The sequence below is a fragment of the Rutidosis leptorrhynchoides genome, chromosome 5 (genome assembly GCF_046630445.1).
Source record: "Rutidosis leptorrhynchoides isolate AG116_Rl617_1_P2 chromosome 5, CSIRO_AGI_Rlap_v1, whole genome shotgun sequence".
NCBI classification, from domain to species: Eukaryota; Viridiplantae; Streptophyta; class Magnoliopsida; order Asterales; family Asteraceae; genus Rutidosis; species Rutidosis leptorrhynchoides.
In genome coordinates this window covers 392,881,870-392,901,035 of record NC_092337.1, presented here as the reverse complement: position 1 = coordinate 392,901,035, position 19,166 = coordinate 392,881,870, and the positions used below count along the sequence as shown (strand labels likewise).

The 19,166-nt window shown below is 30.7% G+C and overlaps 2 protein-coding genes across 3 annotated transcripts in view; both read left to right on the top strand.

Annotated features, from left to right (window-relative positions):
- LOC139849847 (uncharacterized) overlaps window positions 1-11,250 on the top strand; it is a 50,924-nt gene extending 39,674 nt beyond the window's left edge. The window contains exons 2-11 of the mRNA XM_071839466.1: window positions 6,727-6,817; window positions 6,968-6,993; window positions 7,416-7,478; window positions 7,598-7,696; window positions 8,522-9,253; window positions 9,332-9,373; window positions 9,474-9,620; window positions 9,747-10,097; window positions 10,520-10,642; window positions 10,792-11,250. Coding sequence (XP_071695567.1) covers window positions 6,727-6,817; window positions 6,968-6,993; window positions 7,416-7,478; window positions 7,598-7,696; window positions 8,522-9,253; window positions 9,332-9,373; window positions 9,474-9,620; window positions 9,747-10,097; window positions 10,520-10,642; window positions 10,792-11,126 — 2,009 coding nt within the window. The 3' untranslated portion in view covers window positions 11,127-11,250. The remainder of the gene's footprint in view (window positions 1-6,726; window positions 6,818-6,967; window positions 6,994-7,415; window positions 7,479-7,597; window positions 7,697-8,521; window positions 9,254-9,331; window positions 9,374-9,473; window positions 9,621-9,746; window positions 10,098-10,519; window positions 10,643-10,791) is intronic.
- Window positions 11,251-12,890: 1,640 nt separating this feature from the next.
- On the top strand, window positions 12,891-18,894 carry LOC139846584 (serine/threonine-protein phosphatase 5). Of its 2 annotated transcripts, XM_071836060.1 has the most exons (13): window positions 12,891-13,071; window positions 13,167-13,336; window positions 13,414-13,485; window positions 14,433-14,583; window positions 16,171-16,371; window positions 16,616-16,724; window positions 16,793-16,910; window positions 16,992-17,139; window positions 17,258-17,506; window positions 17,584-17,709; window positions 17,846-17,946; window positions 18,390-18,464; window positions 18,594-18,894. In XM_071836060.1, the coding sequence occupies exons 1-13, from the start codon at window positions 12,987-12,989 to the stop codon at window positions 18,651-18,653; spliced, it is 1,665 nt and encodes a 554-aa protein (XP_071692161.1). In that variant the 5' UTR covers window positions 12,891-12,986; the 3' UTR covers window positions 18,654-18,894. The 2 variants fall into 2 exon arrangements, with proteins under 2 accessions (XP_071692161.1, XP_071692162.1); XM_071836061.1 differs by lacking the exon at window positions 16,171-16,371.
- Window positions 18,895-19,166: the final 272 nt, after the last annotated feature.

Genomic DNA, 19,166 nt, shown 5'->3' with positions numbered 1-19,166 from the left:
TCGTTATATATATTTAATGAAATAAAATATAAATATCGTTATATTTATTATACTGGTTAAGTAATGAGTTGTCAAAAGTGATTCTAGATATTTATAAAAGTTATATACGTTTTAATAATAAAGTTCTTTTTAAACTGAAAACATTTTTGTACGTTTGAAAATAGATTAATAGAATATTATGGGAACCAATTCTCCACTAGCTTTTGTCTAACTTTCGTAAATGACACTTTTTATTTTTATTTATAAATAGCTTTACAAATTATTCCGAATATCGTTAAGAGGAATAGATTTTCTCAAATCATAGTGGACCTCTCAACAGAGACTTGTAATCATAATTCAAAGTTTCTGATAATTCAATCATTTAATATATATATTTTTTTAATTTTGTCGATAATCATATTGAAACAAATACGTTCATATAAAGCATTATACGTTTAAATACTTTGTTGACATTTTCAATTTATAACATATACACATATACATACATATTCATATATGTTCATTTAATGGTTCGTGAATCATTGGAATTTGGTCGAGGTTTAAATGAATGTATAAACATAGTTTAAAATCCTTGAGATTTAACTTATCAAACATTGCTTATCGTGTCAGAATAATATAAAGATAAAGTTTAAATTTAGTCGAAAATTTCCGGGTCGTCACAAATCAAATCTTTTAGATTTCGAAGATTTCTTCTAAATCCCTTGAATTTCGGAATTCAATCCTGACTCTGTCAAAAATTAAGACGAATCTTTACTTTTCATATTTCAATCTTTTGCGATATCTTCACTCATACGCTTCAAGTAACCGAATCGTATAATCTATTTTACTCGGTAATGATAAAACTCTATTTATCACTCATATTCGCCAGGAAAACATTTTTACTGTTAGCCATGACGATCTCACTCAAATTTCGGGACGAAATTTCTTTAACGGGTAGGTACTGTGACGACCCGGAAATTTCTGACCAAATTTAAACTTAATCTTTATATGATTTCGACACGATAAGCAAAGTCTGTAATGTTAAGTCTTAAAATTTTGAACTTTGTCCATGTATCCATCTTAACCTTCGACCATTACCGACGATTCACGAACAAATTATTGTTAATAAATACGTATACATATATAAATATAAATAAAAGAGTATGTGATAATGGTAATTAATAAAATACAATTTAATCATTTGAACTGAAAATGTAAAGTAATATATAGGATAATTAAATTGTTAATAAAATAGACATATATATGAATATGATTTTTATGAATGATTAATGATTATGTATATATATATATATATATATATATATATATATATATATATATATATATATATTGTAATATATAAAATGTATATTAAACATTCAATAAAGGTTATATAATAATATAATTATTAAATATTACATAGTTAATAATAAATAATACAAATTAATAAATATGGTTGCTATACTAATATTATTATTACTTCATGATTATTAATATTAATATTAATGTCAGTATTATTAGTATTACTATATATGATATATAAATATGAACGTTTATACATTTAAATTGTTATAATATTAGTATTATTACAAAAATTATTGTTATCATCATTTTTTACAATATTATGATTTTAGTCATTTTTATAAATATTATTAGTGTTAATGTGATTATATTTATCTTTATCATTATAGTTATTAGTAATATTATCATACAATTATTTATATCATTTTTTTCGGTATTTATTATTATTAGTATTTTCATTTTACTATTTTTCAATAATATTTGTAATATTATTATTAATATATTTATTACTTTTTAATATTAATTATATATATGTACAAAACCAAATGAAAGAAACAAATTTGTTTCATATCTTTATCACCTTTGAAATTTTTCTTCTTTTCCTCTGTACTATGGTTGACAATAATCACCAAAGTCCAAAAGAAATCTGATTCCAATTTTATTTTTATCTGATATAGTTAGACGTCTTTATCTACCTTTTAATTTTTCTTATTTATTTTATTTCCTTCACTGATTAAATGGCGACTAAAATCGGTATATATGTAACAATCAATTGCTCGAAGATATTAGACAAGTTATTCGAATTCCATCAACAACATCAAATTACATTAGCCGTGATTTCTTGCATCTGTAAATATTTTTTTTATACAGCTCGACTGTTCTATCTTTCTATGTATTTTAGCCAAATCACGATTTCGTATCTCATTCTAAAATTCATAAATGCTATATTGTTAGGATTTCTTTACCAAAGATTTCTGCAAAGTTTAATCCTTTAATTCCTCAGAACGAACTCTAATTTTGAGAGTCAAACTTTAATTTTAAAAGTCAAAAGTATTGTTCTTGAGTAAATTCAACTTCGTTTGTATGTTTTATGATCAATTGATGAGTCAGAAAGATTGAATAAACGATTCAAAACCGTTTTCGTGTTATAATTACAGTCTGAAACATTCTTAATTTTTAGATTTGATTTCGAGTTCATAGTATGGTTTTAAAGTCAGTTTTTTTTTTTTTTGAATATTTTGATACCTCTCGTTTGTTTTAATTCGTCTAATCAGACTCTTGCTATTCGGTTTCGTAAATATAATCTACAATGAAAGTGACTGAGCTGTTTGGGTTCGAATTGTTTACACTGGATTTTGAAGATGATGAAGAAAAGGGAAACAAATTGAAACTGGGTTAAATAATATTGGGTTCCTTATAATTACAGAAAAATGGAAACAGTTGGGTGGTCGTAGGAGTTAATGGGTATTCGAGAGGTTGCGGGTTCGAGTCCCGCTGGTGGGCATCTTTTTATTTTTCAGCTCATTTTGAGATGTAGTGATTTTTATATTTATTATTATTATTATTATTATTATTATTATTATTATTATTATTATTATTATTATTATTATTATTATTATTATTATTATTATTATTATTATTATTAGTTGTTGTTGTTATTATTATTATGATAATTGTTGTTACTCCTAAAATGTTAGAAGTATTATTATTATTATTATTGTAAATATTAATATAAGTATTATAGTTACAATTACAATTAGGATTTTTATTATTGTTATTACTAACATTATTATCCTTACTAGTAATATCATTATGTAGTATCATTATAAATGCTAACATTAATAATAAAAAGATTGTTGTTATTATTATTATGAACATTAAGTATTATGTATTTTTTTTATCAAAAGTATTATTTTCGTTACTATTATTATCAAACTTTTCGTTTCATTTAAAAACTACAGTTATTATCATTATTATTAATAAAGTTATTATTATTATTAGTAAATCACTATTTTTATCAAAAACTATCTTTTCAAATAGATAAATATTTTATACATAAATATACTCTTTACATATACTATAATATTAATAAAACTACATATAACCATATATATCAAATTTATTAAGATTATTTATATAAATACTTACAAATGACAAACTATCGATTTTAAATGTAACACTAAATAATTACGTATATAAATATGGACATATTAATATAACTATACAAATAATAAATCAATTTGAATATATACACAAATCAACTATACATAATATATAAATTAAAATATAATAAAAATATTTATTCCATTACTATTATATATATATATATATATATATATATATATATATATTAATGAATATATAAATGATATAGGTTCGTGAATCCGAGACCAACCCTACACTTGTTAAATGTTGTCATATGTATTTTTACTACAAAATACATTAGGTGAGTTTCATTACTCCCTTTTTAATTGCTTTGCAATTTACATTTTTGGGCTGAGAATACATGCGCTGTTTTATAACTGTTTTATGAAATGAATACAAATACTAAAACTGATTTTGCGTGAGTTTCATTTGATCCCATTTTTAAAACTCTTTAAATGTTTTTGGGATAAATAAATGAACTTTTTGATTTACAAAATAGTTATGTCAAAAAATAAATTCTATGTTGAGTTGTATCAACAAATATTTTTGGTTACACCTCAGATTGTGGAATAGAACTATTGATTATTATATGCTGTTTAGCATGGATTATTATATGCTGTTTAGCATGGATTACGAATTACGAATTATAATCTGAGTTGTATCTTTAAATATTTTTGTTACACCTCAATGTAGAATAATTTTATAAAATGTTTTATAAATCTATTCGGCCTAACAAACCTCATCCAAAGTACCGGATGCTTTAGTACTTCGATTTTGTTTTTATCATGTCCGAAGGATTTCCCGGAATGATATGGGATATTCTTATATGCATCTTGTTAATGTCGGTTACCAGGTGTTCACCATATGAATGATTATTTTTGTCTCTATGCATGGGACGTATATTTATGAGAAATGGAAATGAAAATCTTGTAGTCTATTAAAATGATGGAAATGATTATTTATGTTAAACTAATGAACTCACCAACCTTTTGGTTGACACTTTAAAGCATGTTTATTCTCAAGTATTAAAGAAATCTTCAGCTGTGCATTTGCTCATTTTAGAGATATTGCTTGGAGTCATTCATGACATATTTCAAAAGACGTTGCATTCGAGTCGTTGAGTTCATCAAGAATATTATTAAGTCGTTTATAGTTTGGATATATTATGAGATAGCATGCATGCCTGTCAACTTTCAATGTAAAGGAAGTTTGTCTTTTAAAAACGAATGCAATGTTTGTAAAATGTATCATATAGAGGTCAAATACCTCGCGATGTAATCAACTGTTGTGAATCGTTTATAATCGGTATGGACTTCATCCAAATGGATTAGGACGGGTCGCTTCATAACCCGCATGGAAATAAATGTGGGGGATTATCACAACGCTAAGTGAATAGGATACCCGGACGAATATTATTATACAGTCACAAGCCCAGCTTCTAACAAAATCATATAACATACATATAGTATAACAAGATGAGCGACGGCCTGGCCGCGCCTACAACCACTAGCCGATTGGGCTAGATTTTACCGCTAATTCCTTCTACCGACTCTCTAGCATAACAATCCCTGACACAACTCATGCGTCGTTCCAACTATACTATTCAGATAGTAGCAATTAAACTCAACGTACGCGGTCAAAAGTTGACCTCTTTCACCTACCCGGTCGAAGGTGACCACTTGTGCACATATAACCACAAAAACACATTCAAAAACATATAACACAGTATAATCATGCAATCATAGCATCGGTAACACCACATGTGACTTTATACTAATATCCATGAAGATAGTCCCACTCACATGATAACACAAGACAAGAACTCGGAGGTCTTATATTATTGAGCATTTTCTGTTCCTTTATTACCCGAGAATATAATATTTCGAGTTAGTACACTTTTCTAAATCATGATCGCTAAAATAGTTTAAAACATTCAAACATATCACATAGGTCAAGACTGCACCTGACCTATTCATAAAACCAAGTTATTCGCGTGTGCGACATGTGGTATGCGTGAGGGACCCGACACGGTTAATGAGACCCCATTTAATTAGAACAATATGTTATACTTGGTGTTGCATGCGCAAGAGTCGCCACATGATCGTACCAACATTAAATCAAGCGATAAGCGCTTTTCGCGCGTGCTGAAAATCTCACTTTTATGGGCTTCTCACTTGTCACTCATAAGAGTGAGCATGTCACTCGTAAGAGCGACCTCAGATTGTCACTCTTGTGAGCTGAGACTTCACTTGAGCGAGTGAGCACCTCACTCATAAGAGTGAGCACCTCACTCGTCCGAGTGAGCATCTAACTCGAGTAGATGCTGAAGAACATCAACAACTGGCTGTTATCGGGTTTTTAACACTCAACTTCGATTCTAACTTATTTTTGGTCAATCGAATGGTTCAAAAATATCATATAACTTATATAGGAGCTATATCAATTAACTATCGATCAAAACAAACACTTAATCTCAAGAATCAAACATAATCTCTACTCACTTATAAATCCCAAATATAAATAGCAAAATCGAACCAAATCCATAGATAAATACATTGTTTTGATCACTGGAATAACAAGGAATCAACCACGAAATCGATAACTTGAAATCACATATTTATGTTTGTGGATTGAGAGCAAATGGAGGTTGTGTGTGTATGAAGTTTCTATAATAGAAACAAGATAACATACAAAGTATAATATAGATATTAGGGTTTCTTCAAAGTGAGAAAACCCCACCCCGCATTTCACACGAATATTTACCAGTTATCATTAACATAACACACCTTATTAAGCGGTCCTAGTGAGACCAAAATTAAATATCCACATATGTTTTGTGACCCTTGTCACAAAACGCATTCAACTAGTCAATCAAATAATTATAAACATTATAAACATATAATGATAAAATGACTAATAAATAACACATAAGGGAAAATGACCATTTAACATTAGGTCCAACTTCAGGTTCATTTTTTTTAGCATTTAGGTTTCTTAGTTGTTTTCGGTAGGTGTAAATCCCTCTTTTTGTTCTGATCATAGTGTGTAGTTTAATTTAGGCTTGGCTCCATTATAGATACGGTAGATCGTTCGTTTTCTTAGAGGTCGGTTTTCTAGTTTCTAGCATTTCTCTTGTTTGATTATATTCTTTGTTGGTCTTTTTTATCTTTCGATAAATTGCCTTAGTTATATAGTTCTGGAAATTTTGAAAAAAAAAAAAAACATAAAAATAATTGAAGGGGGGCACTTATGCAATATCTTATACTCTGGGGGTAAATGAGCAATAATAATCACTATCAGAAGCGTTTGTTTGGACCTTCTTTCCGTTTAGATACTGCTCCGGAGAATTCGCCGGAAAATTACCGGAAATATGCCAGAACCAGATCTCCAGGTGACGTGTCATATAGATACAGGCCAAATTCAAACTCTGATACATGTATTATTAGTACCGATTCGTTAAATCACGTGCATCACGTGCTACTGAAACCTCGAATTTAATAAATTCTTTACATAAGTATACTTTTTTCGTTGCTCTGTGCAGGTCTCTCTCTTGCAAACTGTTAAAAGGTAATATTAAAATTTAGATTATACAGATGAATGCAAATGATTTCATTTGTTTCATAATTTTTAGTCTAGCGTAATACGGAGTATTATTAAAAATTATAATTATAATTATTACGATTAATTATTTAGCTTTTGATTGATTTATAAAAATCATTCCTAAATTAGTTGATTAGAATCTTTTGATTAATTCATATCAATATCAGTAATATATGGAAACTGTATATAGAAATATATTGATTGAGTTTTTCCATATATTATCAAGATACCAAAGCTGTATATATATACACGTATCTTTGTATTATTTTTTTTTTACTTTTACATTTTATTTTATTTTGTTAGTGTATTAGCGATTCTGCAAATTAGGGCAACAATGTGCGAGAAGTATTGTATTGCATTTGATAACTTAAAACTTATTGATCTTTCAGAGGAAGATGATAACTTAATTGCGCTTCCGTTACGTGATTTTGTCGATGATCTTCGACTTTCAGGTGCATATTATCTTTTTTTTTTTTTTTTTTTTTTTTTTTTATTGTATCATTCAGTTGGTTTTAAACTTTTAGTGAATAATTTGAATTTTTAATGTTTTTTTATGGAACATGTTTTGCAGTTACATTTGATAATGTGAATGAGCCGCCTAATTGTATTTTTAAGGATGAAAGTTTTCGTAAAAGCTTTGATTGGGATTGTGCCTTCTTCACTAATCCAGGTATTATTAATGTTTGTTACAAAATTATGATTTTTGTAGTTTGCTTTTATTCTGATGTTAGGATAGTTGAAAAGTTTACACCTTATACGTTATGACTAGTGAAAACACATTTTATTTTTTATTTTTATATATATATATATATATATATATATATATATATATATATATATATATATATATATATATATATATTGCAGCTTCTTCCCTCTCTCTTCCCCCAAAAAAGGATAGAGATGCCCCGTCCCCACCGTGCTCACGGCCCGGCTGGCCTGCCTGCGGTAGACCACGCGAGCCGGTTAAATGCGTGGGACAGAGGGCTCTCTCTTATGGTATTCCCATCTGCTTCCTAGCCTTTGCCGTGATTGTCCGTTGTTCCTAGCTAGTTTGATCTGTCGAAGTAAGGTTCCCGGTTGGCAGCAACCATTCTAGAAGCGGTAGCTTCCCGCCTAAATGAAGGGAAATCTATAAAAAATTAGCGTAAGCCTTTTCTTGTTCGTTCTTCGAATGAGGTATACATATATATATATATATATATATATATATATATATATATATATATATATATATATATATATATATATATATATATATATATATATATATATATATATATATATATAAATTATATAACATAAACAATTGTACTAAATCCATAATACAGGTATTTGTTATCAGAAATTTTTTAAGCAGGATTGTAGGGTTCTGAATTTAAAAAATGTTTGAGATTGTGGCAATATTTCTTGCAAACCAAAACTCTTGTAAATGTATTATAGAGTGCTAATATTAAATAAAATATAAAAATTTGGTTTTTTCACTTATATGCAGGTCTGTTGAATGTTGAAGAATTGTGCTTGATAAATAAAGGCTTTAAAAATGATGATGCTGAACAACTATCTTCTGGAACTCGTAAAGATGAACGGGCTAATCGAGTTTCTAATGTGAAATCAGTTAGAGCTTCAAACAGCCAGAACGTTAAATTAAACCGATCAAAGCTTCAATCATCTTCAAGTGCCTCATTCGAGTCCTTTAAAAGGAAAATTACTCCCGTTAAAACAAAATCGACAACCTCTCAATCACATCACTCATATGAATCATCTTCTAATACTTCATCCAAGTCTATTAAAAAGAAAATTGTTACCAGAAAGACAAAAGTGACATCATCATCTCCTTCCTCAGTCCTTTCTCCATTGTCATCTCCATGTTCTTCTAGCACATCTTCTGCTAGTCATTTTCACAATGCCGTATCGACAAAATCTTTTCAGACACCAAAGTTGACTAGTCAACATGCCAGAAGTTCTTCAACGATGTCAAGTCTTCGAATGCCATCCCAACGGATTGGATTCTTCGATGAGAAGCTGCTGATGTCATTCAATATCTCTCCTATTTTCACCGAGAATTGCTCGAAAGTTAGAAAAGTCAATGGCGTAAACAGACAGTTGGAAGCCGTTAAACCCGACAACAATGTGAGTGAGGTCAAAGGTCAATCTTTAAATCCTACAAATGCTCGGCATACTACTATTCATTGCTCACCAACCCCGTTTGCTGAAAAGATGTCCGGTAACTTTTTTTTTTTATGTCTTTTATTCACTATTACTGTTTATAAGCTTAATTTTGTTTTATGCACGACTTTTTAAGTTCAAGGTACAAATTTGAGGTCTGTTCATGTTGTGCAAGTAGGTAGGTTTGAGATTAGAAATGAATAATACACAAAAAATACTGCTTTGAGGTCCGATCGTTGTAGGATTATTGATATTTTGTTTTGGAACTTATTTTTCAGCAAGATCTGATAATGTGAACGCGGGTCTTAATATCAAGTTGTTTGAAGATGCAGACTCACATCTTCAACCAGAATCAGTTGAGCCAAGAAAACTGAGTTTATTAGACAAAAGCTTAGATTGGGATAGGTCCTTCTTCACTATTGCGGGTAATTGTTGAAGACAGGTTTATTTTTGATTAATATATAAAAATTTCTTGTATATTTGCTATGGTCTTCCTCTAAATTTTGCAAAATACTAATATGATTCTGTTACATTGCAATATATATATGCAGGTCTGTTGACTCCTGAAGAGTTGTGCATGATAAATGAAGGCATCGAGAAAGCTGAATTCAACCAAACATCACCTGAACATCACATGATCGACGTAAATAAAAAGCTAGACGAAAGTGATCGATGCTCGTTAAACAAGACCCAAAATGAGAGGATGTGTAATACGGAAGATAAGGTCAATGGCGTAAATAGACACTTGGACGCCATTAAACCTGACAACAATGTGACTAACAATGTGACTGAAGTCAAAGGTCAGTGGATTTGCACCAAGTCTGGTCAATCTTTACATCCTCCAAATGCTGGGCATACGACTACTCCTTGCTCGCCAACCCCGTTCTCAGAAAATATGTCCGGTAAGTAATACTATAAAGATTTGCATTATCTGTTAATTTTTATCTGATCATATATAAGTAGGTTTCATTCTGTTTTCATGTCTTTGATTCACTATTACTGCTTTTTAAGCTTAGTTTTGTTTTGTGCATGACTTGCTAAGTTCAAGATACAAGTTTTGTCCGGACGATCCTATTCAATTAGTTGACTCCAGTTTTAGTTGTATGCGGTTGGGCTGTTTTCATACATCTTAATTTGTACAAACATATTAGTTAAATTTCAATCTGACAGTTTATAAAAACAAAGAACTACACTCGATGAAATGAAACTTAAACTGTGTTTTCTTTGTTCGTACATGTTATGATTTCATCCTCATTATATCAAAATGTTATTACCATTTGATATCTGAATCTGAAAAGAAACAAAATGCTATTGTTGTTTGTAGATAATCAGATGTTTGGAGACGCAGACTCGCGTCTTCAACCCGAATCAAATGAGCCAAGAAAACCGATTATATTGCGCGAAAGCTTAGATTGCGAATGGGATAGTACATTCTTCACTAGTGCAGGTAATTGCCAATCTTTGTTTTTTTAACAGAGTTTTATTATACATATTGATATAGATAGATATAGATATGCATCTTGTAAACTTGCTATGGTCTTCCTCTAAATATTGCAATATAATAGATTCTCTTTGTTCAATTGTTAAATTTTGCAGGTCTGTTGACTCCTGAAGAGTTGTGGATGATAAACGGAGGTATCGAGACAGTTGAATTTAATCGACCGTCACCTAAAACTTTACAACGCATTTTCAAGAAAGCTGAAGTTAATCAAACATCACCTGGAACTAAAAAACACATACGATCACTTGCAGTTGCTCGTCACGTTTTTAAAGATGTAAACCTTGGTATTCACTCTTCAACTGTTAAGAAGACCAATTCGCAACAATCGCAGAAACTGAATTTTCGAAGACCTATTAAAAACCGAAGACCCAACTGTTCAATTGGACACAAAGATTGGTTTAGTTGTTTACCTGTTGACTGTAAAGTGTAGAAGCTAACCGTACATTTGTTTATCTACAGTTCTAGTTTACCTATTTTTCTTAGTGTTTTTATTTTGTTGATCTAGTTTTATAAATGTCCTAGTGTTTGAACAATTTGTTTAGATAAATTGTATAGTATCCATTTTTTTTATGCATTTAAGAATCTGAGTTTCAAGATGTTACAAAACATGAATTGATTCTTACAGCACCATTACAACAGTTATAGCATATGGTACAACTGCAATATAGCACAAGCTTCTCATATGGAAAACTTCAAAAGCACCATTCCAAAACACAAAGCAAAACACTAATCAATTGATATGCAAATAAAATACATAGACCCTTGAAACAAATAGATCATGAATCCAAATACACTAACACTACCCAATCTAGCCGAAAGCCATCTCCTTTTAGAAAATTTTCACAAATCAATTAGATATTCAAATACACTAACCCTACACAACCTAGCCATACCAGAGTATGAGAAAGTAGGATGCGGACAATCATACTTTAACTGAAGATGGAAGTGATAATACTAGAGAAGACAAACTACAACGCTAATTGATATTCGAAGACAAATATATACGAAAGAAGTCACCAAATTACCGCATTATATAATGATGTCCCTCTACTATCGCTTAAACAAAATTCATTTAGAAATTTGAAAGAGAGAAAAGGGTAAGAACAGATCCAATTTTGAGGATTGCAATTGTTTAGGAGTGATAACATGTATTTTTTTAGTGTTAGTTTGATGTGTTTGAGAACTCATATTATTTTCAACTAATTGAAAAGGAGAAAGATACAAAAAAAATAAAATCAAAACCACCGTTCGTGAAGACACTGGAGATAGTGGCGGGAGATAGACTATAGAGGGGGTGCTCTCTCTAAATAAAATGAAGCTAGTTCTATTGATAGAGCTTTCACGTTTGCGCATGAAATACTTTTTTTTCCTTCCATTCCGTTCTTACCATATCATGGGTAGTTGGGTTGGAATCTGTGTGATGGTTCGAAAGTGCTGTCAAATATTCTTCGCATCCCCATACATTTTTTCCAGTATCCCTAAAATTTGAGTATATGCACCTGACGTGTAATATTTCTTATATTTAGTAAAAAAAAAAAATTATGTTATTACCCTTTAAAATTACAATCATATGTGTTATTATTTTCATCCCCGAAAAGTTCTAAGTACCACTGATTAGTTCCAATATTGATTGGAGTCGCATGCTTGTTAGAATGGGCAAACACTAGGTTTGGACGGTTTGAAAGAGAAGCGGCAAATGTGACGGGCTATAATCTTTATGTTATAGAGCAATAATATATCAAGAAAATGATTTTCACTTTCAAAATGTAATGTTTCATTAAGTAAAATTGATGATATTTCCATCATAAATTTTGTTAAATTCACTATTCACTATAGCTATGAATTAACTACTTGTATCATATACACAAGTAATGCACAACTATAGTGAATTTATGGTGAAAAAACTATCAAATTAATAGAATAGAATAGAATTATAAAATTATGAAATATAAGAATTTATTTAAAGTAGAAGGTATTATATGAAAATATGTTATACTACAAGGGCTTTAACTGAAACATATTCATGAATCAGTGATGAGTATGAAAGGGGCGCCGGAACCATCATCTAGGTTAAGTTTTCTGCAAAAGTATACCAAACAAAAGGTGAACACATGAGACATTAGTATATAATATTTAATTTAATATTAATTTTAAATATTAAATATTAAATATTAAATATTAAATATTAAATATTAATAGTAAAACTAATCGTAATACTAGACATACAGTTTTCTGTAAGTAATAGCACAAACAATCAATCAGTCAATCAATCTATCACAATCTTCTTATTATGCCCTCTATGTCTACCACTGAACAAAAATCAGACGTTTCATTGGCTGAATCAATCAAACAACAAGCGAATGATGCTTTTAAAGGTACTGTAACTCATCCAATCACCTAATTTCAACTTTATTTAAACCTACATGTCATGTGTGTACTTATATGTATATGTGTATATATGTATTTGCAGCGAATAAGTTTTCTCAAGCGATTGATTTGTATACAAAAGCAATTGAAATAAACGGTGAAAATGCTGTTTATTGGGCGAATCGAGCCTTTTCACATACTAAATTGGAGGAATATGGTAGCGCTATTCAGGATGCATCTAAAGCTGTTGAGATTGATCCTAAGTATTCAAAGGTGTGTAAATTGTTAGTAATTTTAGGGTTTTGTGTGTAATGAATTATGAATCTAAACTTTTTTGTCGTTAATTTTAGGGTTATTATCGGCGTGGTGCTGCGTACCTTGCTATGGGGAAGTTTAAAGAAGCACTTAAGGATTTTCAACAGGTTTGTTTAACCTTTTGAATTATTTGATTTGTTTAAGATGAACAAGGTGTTTAATTAGTCGATTTATATTATATTTTGGGATTAGTATTTATACTTCTCTAATAAGGTTTTGGCTTATGCTTATCAGGACATGCATTCCTACTTTATTGTATTGTATTAGGAAACATTGTCTGTTCATAGGGATTTTCATGTTAGATTTGTATTAGGATTAGGTTTAGGGTTTTAGCTATTATTTATCATATAAAGTTGTTCATTACTTTGTATAACTGAAAACTTTAAATCAATTGTTTTACCAATAAAGACTCAATGCTTTTGCTCTTCACATTCTTGACCCAGTGTCACAAATTTGACCTGCGTTTACAACTAATTTGTTCTTTAGCATGTAACAAATAAGAGGTTCATACGGATCATACTTGCAAACTCGTAAGCATGTATTATACTGGCATATTAAACACCATAAAGCTATAATCTTGCAATGTCAGTTAACAATTTTAAAAATTGATATGGGTTAAAACAATGGTCAATAAGTCTGCCTTTGGCGTGTGTTTATGATAGCAACATATAAGTCTTTATTAGCTGCTCTATATCGTTTGGTATTTTTCCTATAATATTTTATCATTATGCTGAATGAACTACAAAGGAACAGTTAAGCTGAGTAGTTAAGTATTCATGATAACTGTTACTAATCAATGTTTAATATGTTACATCAGACATTGTTATGTTGGTTTTTGTTACTAGATGAACTTAAAGAATAATTGTAAGCAGTAAACCAGTATTTTTTTATCACATGTAATTTGGTGGTTAAAGACATACACTACCTATTATGATGTTTCGATGTTACATATGTATGCTAAGTATATTGTACTTATTTATAATAAGCAGGAAGTACACTCAATTAAAAAATAACGTACATTGCTTTTTCTATGCACCTATATATATGAAACTAGGTAAAGCGATTATCTCCGAATGATCCAGATGCTTCAAAGAAATTAAAGGAATGTGAAAAAGCTGTTATGAAGCTCAAGTTCGAAGAAGCGATTTCCGTGTCTGCTTCTGAAAAACACTCTGTAGCTGAGTCTATTGACTTCCAAACTATAGGTATCATTCTTCTTATTTTAATTGTATGTTGAAAGTTGTTAGTGATTTTCAGTTTTTATAATTTTTACTAGCATCTGCTTCATTCCAATATAAATACAAGATGGCGGTTTGTTTATAATGTCTATCGAACGTTGCTTTTGATGTAGCAGCTTACCACTTACCTTAGAGGTCGTGTGTTTTATTTAAGTGACACCCATGGTTCAAAAGATCAGGATTAATACCCGATTAATTAGTTTTGGAAGCAGGTTAGATTTTCCAAAGTTCGTCTAATAAATTGGTCAATGGTCAAATCGGATTTGGTTGATCAAAGTCAGATTTTGTCGGTCAAAATTGGTCAAGGTCCATGTTGGCCAACATTATTATGTGATATAAAATTAGGATTCTGTACTATTTGAATAATTGAAAGATTAGGTTTATGTTTCTAGACAATTATGTTAACATTTATTTTTGTTTGTGTTTATGTTTATAATTTTCTTCTATATTTACACTTGTAATGTTGAAATTTATTATTAAATGTATAATAAGTCCAATCCGATTAAGTAAAGAGTTGAATATAATTCAAAACAATTTAATGACAATACAATAACAGGAACATTTATATTTTACCTCTTAGATTTAACATGACTAAACCACAAACAATTTGATTATTTGATTATCATAGATTGAGGCATCAATTCAAGATAAACATAATCAGATTTGCCCCTAGATTCAACATGTCCAACCCACATTGAATACATTTTTTCAAATGCTACAATCTTTATGTAATCTAATCAAAGTGCTACTGGATTACCATTTGTAACATTTATTCCCTTACATTAAAATAACCCAAAGTTAAGGAACGGCGAAATCACTAAGTTGATTATCAGTTTAACCATATACGGAAGTCTAATGGCGCTAAGGACTTTTATTATGTCGAAACATGTTGGAAGAGTTAAGACTTAACAACCATTAATAACAAAAAGAACAAACAGTATCGATGCTAAAAACATTCGACCAAACAGAGTGATTATGGGTAAAATTAATCATCCCATTCTTTTTTGTATGTTTGTTATATATCTTTATGTGTTGAATGTTTATCATTCACATTTGCTCTTTCTATGACTGATAGTTGAAGAAACGTTAATAGGATTTACTTGTTACAAAAATAGGTCCACTTGAACTCTTGTTGTTAGGTAAACCGTAAAAGTAGTTGTTCTATTCATGGTTCTGGCTTGATAATCGATCATCTTTCTGTATAAATGTTATTACACCTTGTACGTTGTTAAAATAAATGGTAAGATTGTAAGTATTATTTGTATATTGTATCAAAATTTCTCAACTTTCATCTCTTGCTACCTGTCGTTTTCTGTTTCCCAAAAGGAACAAGTTTTTATTCTTGTTTGGATTAAGCTTAGAGGAACCTGTATTAAATAACTTTTTATCTAACACGACTCATAGAAGGCTCGATTTATGTAGAATGTTGTCAAATAGGGCAGCTGGTCATGTTTGGTTTGTAACATCGTATGTAATTCCTTAAATTAGTTTCCTTGTGTCAGAAGTTAATGCTTATGCATTTTTAATAGTGCTCTCCCTATTTTATCATTATAGGGACGGGCACAGGCTCATCATATACTACTGCTGCAGCAGTGGCAGTAGCATTTGTGGCTATACTGATGCTGGTGGTGGGGCCCATTGTAGCCACCGTGTTGGCTTCTGCAGCGCTGGCAATGTTTTTGGTTGTCAAGAAGACTGGTTGGTGGGCCGGCTTTTCTGATGGTTACTTAACCAAGAGTGAAATACTGAACATAGGTTTGAAATTAGTAAGAATAATACAATACAATCATACATCAATTTGAGTAGGAATTGTGAAAATAGTATATTGTTTGAGGTAGGAATTGTGACAAAATTTACTTATGTGTATGTTTATTACTGTGTGTTTTGGTGCTTCAGCTGAATGTACTTTATATGCTTATATCTTTTAAATGATGTGTTAGCATTTAAAAAATAAAAATAATATTTGGCTTTCTAATTATCTTCTTGTTGTGAGTTGTAGATGTTGAGCCACAATATGCTGGTGCAAGAATCGAAGGAGATGTGATAACGCTAGAGTTTGTGAAGAAGATGATGGATGACTTCAAGAACCAGAAGTCTTTACATAAACGGTATGTGCTTTTTGATATTCTCGTTTTGTTTTATAATATTAGTAATTAATCATATTTTTGTTTTGTAGATATGCGTTCCAGATTGTTCTACAAACCCGAGAGATCTTAATGGCCTTACCTTCTCTGGTTGACATAACCGTTCCCAATGGAAAACACTTCACAGTTTGCGGTGATGTGCATGGCCAGGTAACAAAAAGCATGGATCTTTCAGTTCATTTCTTGATTTTTGTTCTTTCTTTTATAATTATTGATCTTTTATGGATGCAGTTCTTCGATCTATTAAATATCTTTGAGCTCAATGGTCTCCCATCTGAAGAAAATCCTTATTTGTTTAATGGTGACTTTGTTGATCGGGGGTCCTTTTCTGTTGAAGTTATTCTCACATTGTTTGCGTTCAAGTGTATGTCTCCATCAGGTAAAAACATATCTTCCATTATGTCTTTTGTTTTTGTTTTTTGTGTGTGTGTGTGTTTTTTTTTCTCAAGTTCATAATCTTATATTGTCTATTGTCTTCATTTGTTGAATAATTGTAGCTATACATCTTGCGCGTGGAAACCATGAGAGTAAAAGCATGAACAAGATTTACGGGTTTGAGGGTGAGGTCAGATCAAAGTTGAGTGATAAGTTTGTGGAGCTTTTTGCAGAAGTTTTCTGCTATTTACCGTTAGCTCATGTTATAAACGAGAAGATATTCGTTGTTCATGGTGGACTTTTTAGTCAAGATGGGGTCAAACTCTCTGATATCAGAGCAATCGACCGGTTTTGTGAACCCCCAGAGGAAGGTATGGATTACATTATCAAAACCTTTTTTCAGGTTTTATTCGGTTATTGTGTTGAAATTGCAATGCTTTAATTTCAGGGTTAATGTGTGAGATATTATGGAGCGACCCGCAACCCAATCCTGGTAGAGGACCAAGCAAGCGTGGTGTAGGTCTCTCTTTTGGTGCAGATATAACAAAAAGGTTTTTGAAGGATAACAATCTAGGTAATATATTAGTATCAATACTCCTTTAAAAAATATTGTAGCAGTTATATAAATGAAGGGACTTTAGACTTGTTTAGTTGAAAAAAAAAAAAATATTTGGCGAACTTTCTTACTGACTTTATCGTTCATTTTTCAGATTTAGTTGTGCGGTCTCATGAGGTTAAAGATGAAGGCTATGAAATTGAGCATGACGGAAAGCTTATCACTGTATTTTCTGCTCCAAACTATTGTGATCAGGTAACTAATTTAATTTGTCTATAAGTATACATTTCTTGATTGATTTTGTTGACGTCATGTGCATATACACGTGTTTGTAATTTGCGTATTATATGCGGGAAAAACTATAGAATATGAAACAAGTTTGACCAGTCAATCCAGATATATCCCAAACTATCAGATGGTTTGGCTGCTCGATTCTGTTGGATTTATATTGGATTTATATTGGATCAACTAATGATCAAATCTGCATCATTACCTACTAAATGGATCAAAATATTAGTCACTAATCAACTAACCTAAATAGTTTCATTATGATCTATCTATGTTCAACCATACGACCTTTCCATTCTCTCTCTCTCTCTCTCTCTCTCTCTCTCTCTCTCTCTCTCTCTCTCTCTCTCTCTCTCTCTCTCTCTCTCTCTCTCTTTGCGGTTTTATGAAGTTCTCTGTTGTTGTTGCAGATGGGGAACAAGGGTGCTTTCATTCGTTTCGAAGCTCCTACCTTGGAGCCCAAGATCGTCACGTTTTCAGCCGTGGTTAGTCCTTAATGCCTTGGTATTTCAGTATACTTGCATTCATTAATTATCTCTATTATCGACCATAAATTTGTCAAAAATTTTTTCTTCCTAAAATTATATAATTATATTATATTGTGACACATTCAGCCACACCCTGATGTGAAGCCGATGGCATACGCTAGCAATTTCCTGCGCATGTTTAATTAGTGTTTGCTGATCTCGCGTTTTGCATGAAGATGGTGAAGTCACAGGTGGTTTCTCTAATCTACAACTGCACATATCACATGAAACTCTCGTGACACATGTCCACTTTTTTTTAACCAAGTTCACCTATTTTTATTCATAGTTTATGTACCGTAAAACTGAAAACAGGGTGGCGTAAATTAGGATCCATTGTATAATATATTGTCCTTTTTCCAACAATATATCAACCATTTTCTTCCCCCTTCTTTTAGATAATTTGCTTTGTTTACTTTCTATTTAAATTGAAAACAATGATTGAATTATGAAGAACAATAAAGAATATATATGGCTTACCTCCTTGTAACACTTGTTCGTTCTGAGGTAAAGGGTTCGCATGAGAGTCGTCGATCGCTAGGTTTCAGCATTATATCACACAAAACTAAATAGTTTTTTCTTCAAATTATATACAGTTGTGAGATAGACTCCCAATTGCATATAGTGGGTTGCGGTTGGACGGACCAACTTTTGTCTAATGTG

Coding starts and splice junctions, on each gene's coding strand:
- LOC139846584 (XM_071836060.1), top strand. CDS start 12,987: ATGCCCTCTATGTCTACCACTGAACAAAAATCAGACGTTTCATTGGCT. Junction 16,725..16,792: donor CAGAAGTCTTTACATAAACG/GTATGTGCTTTT, acceptor TTTGTTTTGTAG/ATATGCGTTCCAGATTGTTC. Junction 16,911..16,991: donor GCGGTGATGTGCATGGCCAG/GTAACAAAAAGC, acceptor TTATGGATGCAG/TTCTTCGATCTATTAAATAT.